Source organism: Podarcis pityusensis (assembly GCF_964106645.2).
Source record: "Podarcis pityusensis genome assembly, chromosome: 3".
Classification (NCBI taxonomy): Eukaryota; Metazoa; Chordata; class Lepidosauria; order Squamata; family Lacertidae; genus Podarcis; species Podarcis pityusensis.
This window is the reverse complement of record NC_138026.1, coordinates 68983679-69000853: the sequence shown is the minus strand read 5'-3', so window position 1 is coordinate 69000853 and position 17175 is coordinate 68983679. Positions and strand designations below refer to the sequence as shown.

The following is a 17175-nucleotide window of genomic DNA, read 5'->3' as shown; positions in this document are numbered from 1 at the left end:
AAAAAATCAGTTCAGAAGAGTCAGGGGCCATCTCGAAGTCTGAAGGGTCCTCAAGTGCCATTTAATAGTCTTTGGTGGGCCTACCTGGCTGTTAACAGCGGTGGCCGGCAGCAATGTCCACCCCAGGAGGCAACATCTGATTTTCACATAATACCTTGGAACGAGTACCAAAGAATACTTGCCCCAAACCTGGATCTTGACCTCCAGGAATTCTCCTTTCTATATGCCTATTCCTTTCCTTGCACTATCACAGTTTCCAGCTCCTCCTCGTTAGGAAGATTTGGCTGTGGCGCTTCTGAAGGAAAGCATCACGAAACCCAAAACAACCCGCCTCAACTTTTATCACAGCAAAAAAGGGAACTATTATCGATTAACAATAGTGCAAGAGGGAGGCGCAGGAGAATACAGTACAGTATTCAGCCCCGAGGCAGAGCCAATGCGCGCTTACTCGGGAGTAACTCCCGCAGCGCGCTTGCTCGGAGGCAAAGCTCGCTGAATCCAACGGCGTTTATTCCTGAGCAAACCTGCAGCTGGAAACTGGGAAACGGTTCCGGGGCTGAGCGAGCTAGTAAGCCCCGGCCCCCGAAAAGACGCCCGGCGAGGAAGACACCCGCCCGGCTGGTGGGCCGGCCTTGCTTTGGCTTCCGCCACTGATCCCGGCAGCACACGGAGCGAGTCCGCCTCCAGCGGCATCTCCATCCGGGTGGCGGCGAAGCGGGAGAGGGTCCCTCAGCCGGGCTCGAGTGGAAGGATGGGGCAGGCTGGCCTCGAGGAGGCCGGCCGGGATGCGGCCCAGGGGAGCACCGTGGGCCTGGCGGGGCCGCCTCAGCCGCGGGGCAGCCCTCAGCCCGCCGCGGCACAGACGGAGGAGTCGCAGCGCCGCCTCTTCTTAATAAAAGGTCCACGGTCCCGCCGCCCGCCCTGCGCGCTCGGTTTCAGAACAGGCGGGAGGGACGGAGGGAGGGAGCGGGGTCCGGAGCACAGGACGCGCGCGCTCTCTCTCCGGCGCTTGAAGCCCGGGTGTATGTCTGTGCTTCATGGTACCCGTTGTGGTTGCTCAGTTAGCGGTGAGGTAAAGGCACTTTGTGCATGCTCACTTCCCCATATTCCTGGAAGTAAGCCTATACATTAAAACCCAGGCTGAACCGCATCCAGATTAAAATCCGAGAGGGTCTGGTTCAGTGAGGAGAATAGTAGTAGGCAGGCTTTTGCTGCCCAAACATGAATTGCATGGGGTATTTTGGAGGTATAAAAGTTCACGTTCCTGGATGAAACTTGGGGGGCCAGAGCGTTTAAGTTGCCACAGTTGTAACAGTGAGCGACTAAAATTTAAGAGATGCGAACTGTCGACTTTTAGGATGAAAAGTGGTATATAAATACTTGAATTAAAATAATTACTATACCGATTACACTTCCTTGTTAAGTAACAGCGAGGAGTCTGTGTATAATTTATCAAAATTGTGCATATGTGTGCTAAGTGTACACATGGGATTGTCTAGTGCCTGTACCCCAAGTATACATACTACACAGTGTGTTTATGTGCAAGGGCTGAATATGTTAATCTACACCAAAGTTGCCCATTTTCTTCTTTCTGGAAGTGATTTCCGTGAAGGAATTTTGGTCTATGGACATGCACACACGGCAGCTTCTTGCATAGACAGGTGGCACGCGATGTGTCCCTAGAAAAGCCTGCAAACTGCACAGTTGAACAATAGCTTTGTTAGGACCAACCAAAAATAGTGTGCAAGCTTTTGTTATGTATTCCCTCACAACTCAGTGTTCAAAGCGGGATGTCTGCCCTGCTAACTGTGCTGGACCTGGAATGGTCCTACCCACTGTATGAACTAGTGAGATATCAGCATAAACTACCTGGGTCCACTGTGGGGAATTGGATGTACTCAAAACATCTGGTTCTGTAAATTAGAGCAATTGTGATGGACCCTATAGGATTTGGAAGAGTGGATCTCTTAGACTTAAGAAGGCCAGAGCTGGAGACTCATCTGCTGTATGTGGCATATCCTCTTCAAATACCAACACATGTTCAAGTGACAGCTTGAAGTAGTTAATGCTGTAAAATGCTGCATTATGTCCTCTCAGAGAAGGGAGCTGGTGGTGTGGAGCATCTGCACCAGAGGCACTTGAATGTGCCAGGTTGTCTTGACAACTGTGAGATGTAGCGGACCAGGCTCTTCCCAACTGTATATCTCTGTCCTTATAATTTGTACCATGGGCAGACTTTGGACAGTCACTTAATACTACTCCCAGAATTATTCAGAAATTTAAGATCCCACTGTGATCTTGGGCAGCAATACCCCTCTTATTTTGGTAGTTTACCAGGCAGCTTGATGGCTGTTCCCTTCCTTTGGGAAGCACTGATAGTCCTTAAGTTCAAATGGTTTTTTAAGTATTTCATTTATTTGCCTTTACCTAGGCAAAGGTGACCTAGGTCTGGTTGTTTTACTCTTGTTTTCATTTTGTTGGCAGGTGGAATCTTTCTTACTACAGTTGCTACTGCAGGAATTCTAGCAGGTTTTGGTACAACACTTGCCATGGCTAAAAAGAAAAACCCAAACTGGTTCAATAAGGTTTGATTATTTTAAATTTCTTTGCAATTGTGATAAAAATGTAGCCTTGTAATGATGTTATTGCCAGGTTCCTTTTAAGGACCAATCATTTGGAAAATAGAGTCATTGTTTAAAGAAGAACTGCAGAATACAGTTAGGCCTGTGGTAGGTTAAATCCAATGTGGTTTTTTTAATTTAAATTTTAGTTTTTAATTTAAAACAACAGCAGCAGAGGCTGCACAGTACTGACTCCAGAAGCTCTCTGTCTATTGCACTTTGCAATAACTGCTGTTTTCCAGTCAGCAAAGGCATTTAAGTGCTATCTCTGTTCATGTCTCCCCCTTTATAATCAATGTTAAAACTGGTTCTCTGGCTTGCCAGCATAGAAATCCTAACTCTGCCATGCCATCAGTCTCAACTTACTATGACTCAACCAATCAAATACTGTGGAAATTTATTTTTCATCTCCTTAAAACCTGCTTTGCTGAGTAACTTGCTTGTACAATGTTCTGAGCATTTATAGCCCAATATGATGCATGTTTACAAGTCCATTGATTTCAGTTGGTCCATTCTGAGTATGACTAATGTTAAACATTACCCTATAACTACAGGATCATTATGCCCTAGGCAGTAGTTAAGCAGATTTCTAAACAGCACTTCTCTTAAAGTTATTGCAGAATTGGTAGTTTAGATTAACAGCATCAATATAGTTAATAAAGTTAGCTGTTTCTCCTCCAACTTACTCCTTCCCATGGTCTGTCACCTCTGTCCAAAACAAAGCCCTGAAAATGTGAAATGTTTCCAAGATGCTTGGAGTTCTGTTTTCCACAGCACATATTCTGTTAGGATTTTGTTGTTATTCAAATACAGAGAAGCGCCCTAAATTAATAAAAGAAACTCTATAATGTAAAAACAGCAGTTAATAAACATGTGACCAACATCCCTTCTCTTAAAATAGTAGCATTTCCCCTTTTTATCAATGAGATCTTTTCTTCTTTAGTGAAGTTTCTAGCAATTAGTTCATCACTTGTCTTGAAGGTATAAATAGCTTTTGCACACATCATATGACAAAAATTGTCTGTAAACAACACAGTGTAGCCGAATATTTTATACCCTTGAGGGATTTACCTCATGTGCAAATGCTCTTGAACCCAGATTCATAGTCTTCCATTAGTGCTCTTTCAAGGCTTTTCTGCTCAACATTTACAAAAATACCCTGAATGTATTTTCATTTCAAAACTGTTGAATCCTTTCATAATACAAAGTAGAAAGAATCTTTATTTTATACATTCTGTTTGGATTCTTTTACATAGCAAATTTCACACAAAAACCAGCTGTGGATATCTTTTAACAACTGATACAAAGACTCATGAGATGTTTCATAAATAATAAGATCCTGCAGGAGTTTAATGTAATGTGGGCATAATACAGTAATGTGGGCATAATACATAATACATAATACAGCAATCCAGTGAGGTGGTTTGTATTACCTCAGTCACACTCCTTGGGTGAAACTCTGGACTATCTTTCTGAAGTTGGGACTGTTTAAAAAGTCGCACAAAGTTCCAGTGCAGATTAGCTACTGAAAATAGAAATTGAAAGTACAAAACTGTTCATGGATTATACATTTGTGAATTCTGGCCCATATGTCTTGTTACAAATACAAATGTAGAGTAGTTTTGTACTGGTTCAAGTGCTCTGTTGTGACTACTAGTCAAAAAATTTTGGGTATTGTAGCCTTGTGAAAATCATCTGAATTATCTTTTAGAAATCCCTTTCACTCTTAATAATAATAATAATAATAATAATAATTTTTAATTTATACCCCGCCCTCCCCAGCTCAGGGCGGCTAACAAGCAATAATAAAAACAAGTTGAATGAATACAACTAAAAACAAGATTAAAATACATTAAAATATTGAAACATTAAAACATTAAAATGCAGCCTCATCACAGGAGGAGAAAGGAAAAAGAAAGAGGGGGAGGGAATCAAATTGGCTCCAAGCCAAAGGCCAGGCGGAACAACTCTGTCTTACAGGCCCTGCGGAAAGAAATCAGATCCTGCAGGGCCCTGGTCTCATGAGACAGAGTGTTCCACCAGGCTGGAGCCAGTGTTGAAAAGGCCCTGGCTCTGGTTGAAGCTAATCTAACTTCCTTAGGGCATGGAACCACTAGGGTGTTGCTATTTATGGACCTTAAGGTCCTTTGTGGGACATACTGGGAGAGGTGGTCCCGTAGGTATGAGGGTCCTAAGCCGTGAAGGGCTTTAATGGTTAAAACCAGCACTTTAAGTCTGACCCTGTACTCCACCGGGAGCCAGTGCAGCTGGAAAAGCACTGGGTAAATATGCTCCCATGGCAGAGACCCCGTGAGGAGCCTCACTGCAGCATTCTGCACCCGCTGGAGTTTGTGGGACAGCTTCAAGGGCAGCCCCGCGTAGAGCGAATTACAGTAGTCAAGCCTGGAGGTGACCGTCGCATGGATCACTGTGGCCAGGTCAGGGTGGGAAAGGTACGGGACCAACTGCTTGATGCGGCGAAGGTGGAAAAATGTCGCCTTGGCTGTTGCTGTAACCTGCTCCTCCATGGAAAGGGAGGCGTCAAGGATTACACCCAAACTCTTAACGGAAGGCAATGGCACTAATTGGGCCCCTGCAAGAGGAGGGAGTTGGTCCCTCATCCGCATGCCATCCCGACCCAGCCATAGGACCTCTGTCTTCAAAGGATTTAGTTTCAGTCGGCTCTCACGAAACCATCCAGCCACAGCTTCCAAGCATCTGGTCAGTGTGTCCAGGGCCGAGTCGGTGTGGCCATCCATCAGCAGATAGAGCTGAGTGTCATCAGCATATTGGTGACAGCCCAGCCCAAAGCTCCAGACAGTCTGGGCAAGGGGGCGCATAAAGATGTTAAAAAGCATCAGGGAGAGGATTGCGCCCTGCGGCACTCCACACACCAAGAAGTGGCGTGACGACATCTCCCTCCCTAGCGCCACCCTCTGTCCCCAACCAGAGATAAAAGAGCACAGCCATTTACGGGCTATACCCAGTATCCCCACGTCGGTGAGGCGGTGGTCCAGAAGATCATGATCGACCATGTCAAAGGCTGCTGACAAATCTAAAAGAATCAGCAGTCCTGACCCGCCTCGATCCAGTTGTCTACGGAGATCATCTGTTAGGGCAACCAGAGCCATCTCGGTCCCGAAACCAGGACGGAACCCGGACTGAAATGCATCTAAAGCCGATGTTTCCTCCAGAAACCTACCAAGCTGTTCAGCAACCGCTCTTATTAATGGAACTGCAATTTGCCAGAGCTCCTTAAAAGGAAACTGACGGTTTAAACCTGCCTACCTACGGGACCACCTCTCCTGGTATGCCTTAAGGTCCACATATAACAACACTTTGGAGGTCCTGAGCCGCAAGGTGGTTAGATTGGTCTCAACTAGGGCCAGGGCCTTTTCAGTATTGGCCCCGATTTGGTGGAACGCTTTGTCACAAGAGACCAGGGCCCTGTGGGACTTGACATCTTTCCGCAAGGCCTGCAAGACAGAGCTGTTCCGCCTGGCCTTTGGTTTGGACTCAGTCTGACCCTTATGCTTCCCTCCCCTTATGGTTCTGATTTATGGGCTACTACTAAAATGAGGCTACATTTTAAATTGTATTTTAACCCGTATTTAAATTAACTATTTTTTTCTCCCCCCCCCCCCCGCCTATTATGTTTTATTGTAATTTTATTGGTGTTAGCTGCCCTGAGCCCAGTTCTGGCTGGGGAGGGCGGGGTATAAATAAAATTATTATTGTTATTATTATTATTATTACCTGCCTTAATCTGTATGCAAACATTCAGACATTTTTGAACATAAGTATCCCTGGATAAAGCAAGACCAAATTAGTGTTTTAAGCTTCTGTCCAGTAACCATTCTTTTGTTAATCACTTGAATGTTTGGAAAACTAGGAGTGATATACACAAGTCATATGTGATATGAAAACATTCTCAGAAGGCGACTTGCCCTACCTTACTGCAAATGCTTCTTTGCTGGCTCACTATGATATATTTCTGTTCATTAAAACAAAAACCCTTCTTCTAGGGTGTAGTTGCCACAGCTGCTTTACCAGAGAGTGGTTCGTCCATTGCCTTACGTGCCTTAGGATGGGGTTCACTTTATGCCTGGTGTGGAGTTGGACTGATCAGTTTTGCCATCTGGAAGGCTTTGGGAGTTCACAGTGTAAGTAGCATTACTTTATGAATCATTATGCTTTTGAAATTCCCGAAAGCTCATACACTTTCTTATGCTTGTTTATATTGCATCATGTGTGAGCCTGGTGCTTTATAATAACATACTTTTTAAGAAAAGAAAAGAAAAGAAAAGAAAAAGCCAGTCTCTTGTTCCTAGAATCTTACAATCTACTTTTTGTTAAAGATCAGACAGAACAAAATGGAGGGAACAGAAAGGCAAAGCTAATAAATGGAGAAAAGGGAAAATAAAAGAGACAAAGAGAGCAAGGGGTGAACATGCAACATAAGAGCTGCATACTCTTGAGACTTTGTTTTATAAATATTACTGTATTTTATGTTTCATAACGCCGGATAGGACCTGAAAATACAATTGACACAAAATGCTTGGGCTCTCCCCCATGAGTGGTGATTTTGTCTTTCTTAATATCTCTCCTCCTCACCTCCCCTGGGCATAATATATAAGCTATTGGGTACTAAATCAGGAGCTGGCCTGATACTGATGCTGGCCTGTCAGCATCACAGTTTTCCATCAATGATGACAAAAAAGAAAAATAATTGGAAGACATACAGGTGTTCTTATTAATCAACCCTGAATATCCTACAGCAACGGTGTCCAACTCCCAAGAGACTGCGATCTACTCTCACTACAGTGGTACCTCTGGATGCGAATGGGATCTGTTTCGGAGACCTGTTCGCATCCTGAATAGAACGTAAGACGTGTCTGCGGGTATGCGGGTCGCGTTTTGCCACTTCCGCGCATGCGCGTGATATCATTTTGAGTGTCTGCACATGCACGAGGGGCGAAACCCAGAAGTAACATGCTCCGTTACTTCCAGGTTGCTGCGGAGCATAACTTGAAAACGCTCAACCTGAAGCACATTTAACCCGAGGTATGGCTGTATAAATAAACTGGCAGTGATCTGCCCATTGGATTGACCAGCTTTTTTTAGGGGGAGAGACCAGAGTTGCTTTCTTGGTTTGCATCGATCTATGTAGATTACGCGATCGGCAAGGATTGGCCAGGGGCAGCCCGCGATAGATAGGTTAGACAGGCTTGTCCTACAATTGAGGTTCATGAACTGGAAGTAGAGTTTTCATTTTCATTTTACGAATAAAACTTGATGGATGTCCTGGTAGAAGCAAGGAGGAGGTTAGGGAGTTTTTCAAGGAATCAGGCCTCTCCTACTCCTTTTCATACTGAATTCTTCAGCGATCCAGATAGTCACTGGCCACATAAAGAAAATATGAATAATTCTCTCAGCTCCTCCCTTTGCATGAGACAGCAATTGCGGAAGTCTTCAGTTAAATATAACTCATCAAGTGGCTCACATAAAGAAGTGAAATTGCTGTGTGTTGTGGGTGCAAATCTCATTCACAACTCTGCTTATTAAACCAAGGTATGATAGTCTGAACACAGCCACTGTGTCTTGTTGCCCTATCTTGTTACAAACAGAAGATTCACCAAAAGCTATTAACAGATAATTAGCAGGTGGTCTTACCATCAGAAGTTACTTTGAGTTCTTACTGAAAATTTAATACTTTTTTATTACTTCAATTACCATGGTGAAAAAAGACATTACTACGATTTTTAAAAAACCAGATATGAAAAGTAAGAGAAAAAGATATGCTTGAAGAGATTTGCTAGAGTCAGACACTTACATTCTGATTTATTTAACAGAAATTGGCTGTGTCAAAGACACCAGCATTTGTGTTTTGTATAGTGAACTCTATGGGATCAATGGAGAAGAGGAAAGAGGTGAGATTTGTACTCGGAACCAAATAGCCGTTCCAGCTGCTCAGCCCCATTCCCATGCCTAGTGTGCTGCTAGGAAAGGACATGAGCAGGAAATGCTGCAATAATCCTTGTTCCATATGCATGTCATATTTCTGCACACAAGTCAAATGTGGATTCAAGATTGATAATCTTTCATAAGCTGCTTTCAAAGCTATAAAGTAGGATTTAAGTAAATAAATAAATGCATACATTTTGTCGAACAGGCAGGTGCACTAGCTGCTCTGGCCTAAGCACTGATTGATAATGTTACATCCTTAGTGTTACTGCAGCCATGTTCTCATGATCAAACCATGAGTTAATAAGGATATGTGTATGCTTTGCATACCAGTACTTCATTCTTCCCTTGACACAAGTGAGGAAGCAAACCAAGAAGCCGCAGTCAATCCATAGTTTCCTGTATTTTGTGAACCATGGTTCATGGATCCCAAAGAAGCCAGACTTCAGTAGTCAGCTTTCAGTTTTGGCCATCTGTTGGGACAGTAAGTGTGGTAACAGACACAAGAAATCCCAGAAGCCGCTCTGCTTTTGAGAAGCTTAGGAACTATTAGTTTAGGTATTTTTGATAACTACTTTGGCATTTTTGTTTTAAGTGTCATATAATTCTGTACAGTAAATGAAATACTCGGCTGAAAAATGATCCATAAAAATATCATCAGCAGAGAGACTGAATACACTTATCTCCAGATGAATCTGATGACATATTCATCTGTAAGTACATCTTGCAAGAAGTCTTATTGGGAACTTACGAAGTCTCTTGAGGGAAGGGTTATGTGAAACAACACATTGAACATTTGTAAGTCACGTTGTCTGGGTATAACTCCCAAGTTATCTATGCACTGCTGTAGCAATAGCAGCTTGCAGTGCCTGAACTGAAGAGGCAAAGGAGGATAAATTAATTCTAGCACATTAACTAAAACAGGGGCTATAGTTGTCTTGCACAACTTTGGGTCTGCAGGGTCATAGTAATAACACCAAGCAATATTGTGTTGCCATTAAGTACCCTTTAATACATGCAATCCTGATTTTAGCAAGGGAAATCTTTAGAAGGTGACACAGTAAAACAGAGATTAATGAGGATTAAAAATAATGATTTAGGAACGCATCCCAGGAGAGTGCCCTCTAAAGATGCAATTGGAGAAGACTTCCTGGAAAGTCCTTTGTTGCTGCACAGCTACATCTGGTGGCAGGAGAGGAAATGGGCCAAGCTTTAAAAGTTCTTAAAAGGCCATTTCTCACCACAATCTTAGCTGTTCTTTTTCTGTTTGTAGTGTTAACCCTTGATAGATTATTTTTCCTTGCTGACTTCCCTTTTAAAAGTATTAAGTTAATGGGAATGCGCTTGCACTTCAAACACCCATCTTCTAAACAGATTAAGGAACTGACTACAAATTAATTTATATTATGTGTAATTTTTTAAAAGAAAACCTGCTTTGGGAGGAGGGAATTTTAGAGTAGCAAAGCAGTGGGGAATGGTATTTCCTGTATCAAGTTGTTGTTTAGTCGTGTCTGACTCTTCATGACCTCATGGACCAGAGCACGCCAGGCACTCCTGTCTTCCATTGCCTCCCGCAGTTTGGTCAAACTCATGCTGGTAGCTTCGAGAACACCGTCCAACCATCTCGTCCTCTGTCGTCTCCTTCTACTTGTGCCCTCAATCTTTCCCAACATCAGGGTCTTTTCCAGGGAGTCTTCTCTTCTCATGAGGTGGCCAAAGTATTGGAGCCTCAGCTTCACGATCTGTCCTTCCAGTGAACATTCAGGCCTGATTTCCTTAAGAATGGATAGGTTTGATCTTCTTGCAGTCCATGGGACTCTCAAGAGTCTCCTCCAGCACCATAATTCAAAAGCATCAATTCTTCGGTGATCAGCCTTCTTTATGGTACAGCTCTCACTTCCATACATCGCTACTGGGAAAACCATGGCTTTAACTAAACAGACCTTTGTCGGCAAGGTGATGTCTCTGCTTTATAAGATGCTGTCTAGGTTTGTCATTGCTTTTCTCTCAAGGAGCAGGCGTCTTTTAATTTCGTGACTGCTGTCACCATCTGCAGTGATCATGGAGCCCAAGAAAGTGAAATCTCTCACTGCCTCCATTTCTTCCCCTTCTATTTGCCAGGAGGTGATGGGACAAGTGGCCATGATCTTCGTTTTTTTGATGTTGAGCTTCAGACCATATTTTGCGCTGTCTTCTTTCACTCTCATTAAAAGGTTCTTTAATTCCTCCTCACTTTCTGCCATCAAGGTTGTGTCATCTGCATATCTGAGGTTGTTGATATTTCTTCCGGCAATCTTAATTCCGGCTTGGGATTCATCCAGTCCAGTCCTGTATCAAGTAGCCCCCTCCAAACAGCTCCCCCACCCCTGCTTGCTTCACCTAGTCCTAGGCCCATCCTGGTTGATTAAGGCTACCAGGCTTACCTGCTTTAAAATGGCAATAGTTTATCTGTTGTTAGAAGAGACCATATCTGGATCCCACTGTTCTTCTGTTATCCTGTCAATGTTATAATAACCAATTTCACCCAGGAATTTGTATAACTTGCTCAAAATCAGAACATACTGATTTCTTTCATTATGGCTTCCACCCCAGTTTTGGGACTGAAGCAGCCTTTGTCACTGCAGCTGATGATGCACATGAGGAAATATACCGGGAGAGTTAATTCTGCTGGTCTACTCAGTGCCTTTCAGTTCCATTGACCTTCGTATGGGCAGTTTTGCCAGGATAAGGCGGGGGGGGGGAGATATTACTCATCTTCCCTTTCAGAAGGTTCCCCACCCTGCTTTAGATTATGATAATGATCTGGCTCTATTGGTTTGGGTTTTTTAAGTCCTTGTGTATTACATTGTATTTTATTATATTTTCAATGATTGGTTTATTGTTTTCCTTTCAATGCTTTCTTTAGCCGATTTGAATGTCTCCTTCTGCTGTTTCTAAAGGATGTTAGAAGTAAATCGGAGAGGGAGCTGCACAGTTCAACTGAAATTTCTCCAGGTTGCTCTGTGTGCATCTAAACTTGTTAAAACCATGGCATGTGTGTACAGCAAACATACATTTCCAGCCACGTGTAGCAGCCAAGTACATGTGTTAAGGAACTGTGTTAAGGATTGGCTGTGGCATTCACTGCATGGACGCCTGCTTGCAAGGTTGCATTCATCACAGCATAATGTATGGGGTGGCAGTGTACCAAGTCTCTCGGATCATTTCTCTTAGTTCATTCTCTTTTAGCCTCTCCATGCCAGCACTGGTGTTTTTGCTGGCTTAGAAGGTAGGAAAAATACAAGTATTCCTGCCCTTCTTCCCCATCCCTTGATCTGAATGTTAAAAAGACTTATGAGTTCAACATTCTGAATAAATGCTGCATTGCTAGGATCAAGATTGTATCTGCTGTTTAGAAAGGCTGGACTCTCTTCCTTGTGACACACTACCAATTTGCCCTATTTAAAATAGGGGCTATGGCTGGTATAGCCCTTTGCTCTCCAGAAATATCCATCTGATAATAATGTAGACAGAGTCATTATGTTCCACAAAGAGAACATTCAGGAGACGGGGGGGTGGGGTGCGCGCGCGCTCCCGTCTCACAAGAGTTCTTGTGTATTGAGTCAGCAGATGGGAGCAGAAGTCTTGTCCTCCCTGCCCCCCACGAACAATTTTTGCCTAATTGCAAGTATCCTCACGAATCAGTTATTCTAAAGGAACGCATCTAATGATGACAACCTCTTTTCCAGCTTTAATTTCAGTTCCCATACAATGATAATAGCTACATTATGTCAGCAGAGAAGCGATTTGACATAAATATGTAATAGTTTTCCAGCAGTAATAGCTGAATTGTGGCAATTTATTTTTAGCCAGAGGTAATAAGCAGTGTATCTTTATATTTAATTAAAGCTGCAATTGCAACACTTTCCAGCCATGGCAACATAACTTTGTCTATTTGCCACTCCCAGCTAATGTTTTTGTTTAGAAAAGAGAAAAAAAAGAGGGAAGGAAAGAAAAAGAGAGGGGCGAAGTGTTCAGAATTTGAAGTGATCCATGGCAATTAACAAGCTATATCATCTGAGAAATAAAAGCCCTTTGTTCAGGGTGTCCGCCATAAATCAATTTTCTATCACTTCAGAAAGCAGAAACGATTTTGTTTTTCATAGCGAGGATGAGTCATAAAGGATATTTGTGCTCTAAAAAAAATGAATTGTAGTTAATATGTATACAGCTGGTGGATGTGAACCAAGAAAAATACTGTGGGGAGGAATTCTATGACCTTATAATTTATAATTTTCGTGACAAAATGTCTAAGTCTCTTTGCTCTGCACATATGTTAACCTTTAAAAATGCTAAGAATAAGCTGGCTTTGTGAGCTTTCATCATGTATAATTAAAATGTAGACTATTAATTTAATGTATTTATGTATTCAAAATGTTTATGTCCTGCTCAACTTTGTATTAAACTAAACAATTAGAGAAACAAACTCAAAAATATAAAAAGGAATACACCAAGTAGCTATAAAGCCAGGTTAGATGGCAACTCCCATGGAGAATAAAAAGAGCGCGTGAGCACCATTTTTAAAGCTTGATTCGCTTTGGAAAGACCTACTTGATTCATAGGGGAAGGGCCATGTCTCAGCTGCAGAGCATCTGTTTCGCCTGCAGAAGGTTCTTGGTTCAGTCCCCAGCATCTTCTGGTAGGGCTGTGAGAGAGTTCCTGCTCTTTGGAGAGTCAGCAGAGAACACTGAACTAAGATGGACCAGCGGCCTGGCTCCATATAAGGCAGCTCCCTAGGATAAATGAGTTTTGGACCAAACTAGATGGAACAGGGGCATACTTCCCCTGAACTTGGAAGCTCCATATAGCCACCATACTATTGCAGCCGGTTATCGTAAGAACTGCCCTTCAACTTTAGGAACTGGTATCTGAGTTTCCTCCTCTTAACCTCCCCATTCCTCCCCCATATTTTATGTTCTGTCTTTTAGATTGTAAGCTTGGCAGCAGGGACTGTGTTGTTTTAATTGATTGTATATCAGCTGCTCCTGGAGCCTTTTTGGCTGACGAGTGAGGTACAAATCCTCTAAAATAAATAATAATAAATCCTAACCCCAGCAGCCATTGATAGACCTTTTCCCCCAATTAATTTGTCAAATCCTCTTTTAATAATCCTTGAAGTTTGCTGTTTTTAAGAACAGCTGTTCCCCCAGCCCACCTCCAATATCAGTTAGTGGCCCAAGCAGCAAAAAAAAAAAAAAAAAAAAAAAAAAAATTGCTTAAAAGCAGTGGAGAGTAGTGAGGTTGGATTGGGATACTTCCCTGGCACTGCTGTTAATGTTAAAAGAAAAAAGAACCCAACTACGCTTCAGATGTGAAGGAAGCAGAAACGTGTACTGTATAAAATACACGTGGCTGACCCATTATGTCTATTTTGGAGTTTTGATGAATATTTGGAACAATGCCCTGGCTATTAAGAAAGCCTGTTTTCATAAGGTTAACTCAGTATTTCAGCATACTCTGATAGCTGGTGTGACAGTGATCACATATGACATTTGGGCGGAGAAAACAGTATCTCCCTATAACGCTTTCATCAAACCCAGGGCTCCCAAATTCAGCGGAGAGCTCCCTCTCTCATCTTTATGCAGTACAGAAAACAAAAGGCACATAATCTGTTTTCACTGCCAGTCAGGACTCTGAAAGGAGGTGAGGTTCTTTGAACTACAGAAGTAAAATGTAAGCAGTTCTTTAGTGTCACAAACATTAAATGAAGGCATGTCATGCCAGTGCACCAGCATTCACACTGCTTTCCTATTACTTTTCAGACACAATTCAAAGTGCTAGGTTGTTTTTTAATCTATAAAGTCCCAGGTAGCCTGGGCCAGCCAATACCATGGAGACTGCCTTTTCCTCTGCATTTTAAGATCTGCTGAAGGCATCTTCTCCCCCCCCCTTAACTTTATTTTTCAGTTTCCCCAAATGCATATAACAAACAATCCCTATGTACCACCACCAGAAACATTCCATGCATATGCAATGATTTAGCATGATTTAGCAGGTTTGCATAATAGTTTAGAGTAGATTGCATCAGCTAGGCATCTTCTACTCTCCGTGTTAACAGATTGTCTCAGATTGAGCCATGGGTGGCAAGGAGACAGCATTGCCCATTCCAGTGTATTGGATGAACATGTATCATGCGCTTACAAAATTGTCTTTGGTCTTTGTCTTCCTTGTATCCTTTGTGTCTTCCTATCCATATCATAAATAATAATAATAATAATAATAATAATAATAATAATAATAATAATTTATTATTTATACCCCGCCCGTCTGGCTGGGTTTCCCCAGCCACTCTGGGCGGCTTCCAACAAAATATTAAAATACAGTAGTCCATGTGCCAAGTTGAAACAGCCAAGGGACATAGACACACATTGTGAGTGGCTGCCCTGCAGTTGGGGAACACTGCTCAGCTAGAGCTGGGGGAGGGAACCTGTGGCCCTTCAAATATTGTTGGACTTCAAGAAGCTACCCAAGGCCTGTTTTTGTGTTTTCCATACAGTAGTAGTCCATCTTTCTCCATTGGCCATGCTGGCAGGGGCTGATGGGAGTTGAGGTTCAGCAGCCTCTGGAGTTCCCAACCCCTGTCCTAAAGGTTACTCTATGTCTGGGCCTGACATTTCCCACAAGAACAGTAGTAAAGCTTCCTCTTTAGGGTCTTACATTTGGGTTCAGCAGATGTAAGGTTTTCTCCGCTTCTTTTTTCTTCTTTATTTTCTTTCAGTTTTTATGTTTAAAAATGCTTGTTTCTATGTACTGTTTCTTCTTTGTTCTTTCAAGTTTTAATAAAAATTCAAGGGGAAGAAATAAAATTAGTTTTAATGGATATTTTGTTTTATCTTGGGGTTGCTGTGTTTTAAAGCAACAACAACCCCGTTATCTTCTCCGAACTCTAGATAAATGGAAACTGAATTAACTGAATAAATAAAAATCAAGTTAAAGAGTAATGAACTTACTGAGATCTGAAAGAGTACACAAAATAGTGAGGATTTTCTTTGGGGATGGTGGGGTCCTTTATAGTCTATAGACGAGCCTCTTTCTCTCCCCTCTCCCAATTCAGATTAGTTTGAACAGATGCCCAAGTACTTTGCAGTAGCACAGTCTTGTTTTTTCATGTGAAAACTTGACTGTGGTAAACATTTTAAAATGCAACATGAAATGATAGGTGCTTTCAGAGTGCTTTTTGTTATTTTTCCCTGCTGATGCAGGATCATTAGCTATGATTAGAAAAATACTGTGATCATCTGACTTTTATGGATTATTTGCCATGACAGGAGTGGATGGTATCTGTTTTAGGTGAAAAGACTGACAGTCTGAAGTGCAATGGTTGCTATTTGTGCATTATCACCAAGGATAATCTGCATCCCCCGCTTTCAGGCAGTGTGAAGAAAATAAAAGTTCTGCTAGGTAAAATTAGTTTCAGAAAGTTGCCATCAGAAATCATATGTGCCAAGATGTTAAGTCAAGTGTGATGGCTTGTTCTGGATAGGGCTACACTCACCCAAAAGGAAGAGGTCCGTAGCTTGGGTGTTCTCCTGATTCCAACAGTACCACTGAGGCTAAAGTAGCATTGGTGGCTAGGAGTGCCTATTTCCAGCTACCACTCACTCTTCTTGGACAGAGATGACTTGGCTGCTATACTTCATGCTCTGGTAGCCCCAAGATTGGACTACTGTAGCAGTCCATCTGCATTGACATTTATCAGTGTGAGAATCTCAAGAGCAGAGTATGCATGCTTAGGATTTTCTTCTTCTAAGGAAGAAAGGTTTTTAAAAATACTGTTGTGAAATATCTCTGAGAATATTATTATGTGTTTTAGAGCTTCCCATTTTGTTCAAAGAAAAAAACAATTATTTGATTAAGCCAAAGTTGCAATGTGTCCCTAACTTTGATGTGGGTTGTGTTATGTTAAATGTATTTCTCCACTCTTCTCTTGTAGATGGATGAATTTCGGAACAAAATGCAATCAATATTTCCATCAATTCCCAAAAATGCAGCACTGCCTGTTGAATGGGAGGACATTCTGAAATCCAAATGAGCAGCACATGAAGGAACTCTGAATTTTTAAAAAGCATAAGAGAAGTAGAGTGTATGGAGGAAATGTCCATTCCAAGGAATAGGGAGAAAGAAGGTCGTCACTCAAAGTCAAATGTATAGAACACAGTGAGCCATACGTTTGTGCAGCAAGAGTAAAATGTGCTGTTTGATCACAGTTGTTAACTTGGATGTTGGTTACAGGTATAATAAATGTAAATAAAGATCAAAATATGGATAAGAATTTGTCTGAAGCAGTGATCTCAATGTGTTTTGAATACAGAGGTTGCCACTGTTTACTGACGAAAGGCTGTTGCTACCAGACAAGCAGATGGATAACAGTACAGGCTTGCTTTTCTGTCTCATACAGTGAAGTTCTAAAGTGTTAAAAAGGGCAATCACAATCAGTGAAATACACTAAAATAGTTGTTAGTCCCCGTCTGCTGGATTAGCGCTAGCTAAAACTCCCCCACTGAAAACAAAGATGTAATATTATGCTTCTGCCTGGCACAGCTCATTTCTG

General features: G+C 42.2%; 1 protein-coding gene across 2 annotated transcripts; it reads left to right on the top strand.

Moving 5' to 3' along the window:
* The first annotated feature begins 490 nt into the window (after positions 1-490).
* On the top strand, positions 491-16896 carry TMEM242 (transmembrane protein 242). Of its 2 annotated transcripts, XR_013983910.1 has the most exons (5): positions 491-1022; positions 2485-2585; positions 6647-6784; positions 9201-9298; positions 16558-16896. XR_013983910.1 is itself a non-coding variant. In XM_080998426.1 (4 exons), the coding sequence occupies exons 1-4, from the start codon at positions 752-754 to the stop codon at positions 16654-16656; spliced, it is 486 nt and encodes a 161-aa protein (XP_080854552.1). In that variant the 5' UTR covers positions 598-751; the 3' UTR covers positions 16657-16896. The 2 variants fall into 2 exon arrangements, 1 of the variants encoding a protein (XP_080854552.1); XM_080998426.1 differs by lacking the exon at positions 9201-9298 and having other exon boundaries at positions 598-899.
* The last annotated feature ends 279 nt before the right edge of the window (positions 16897-17175 follow it).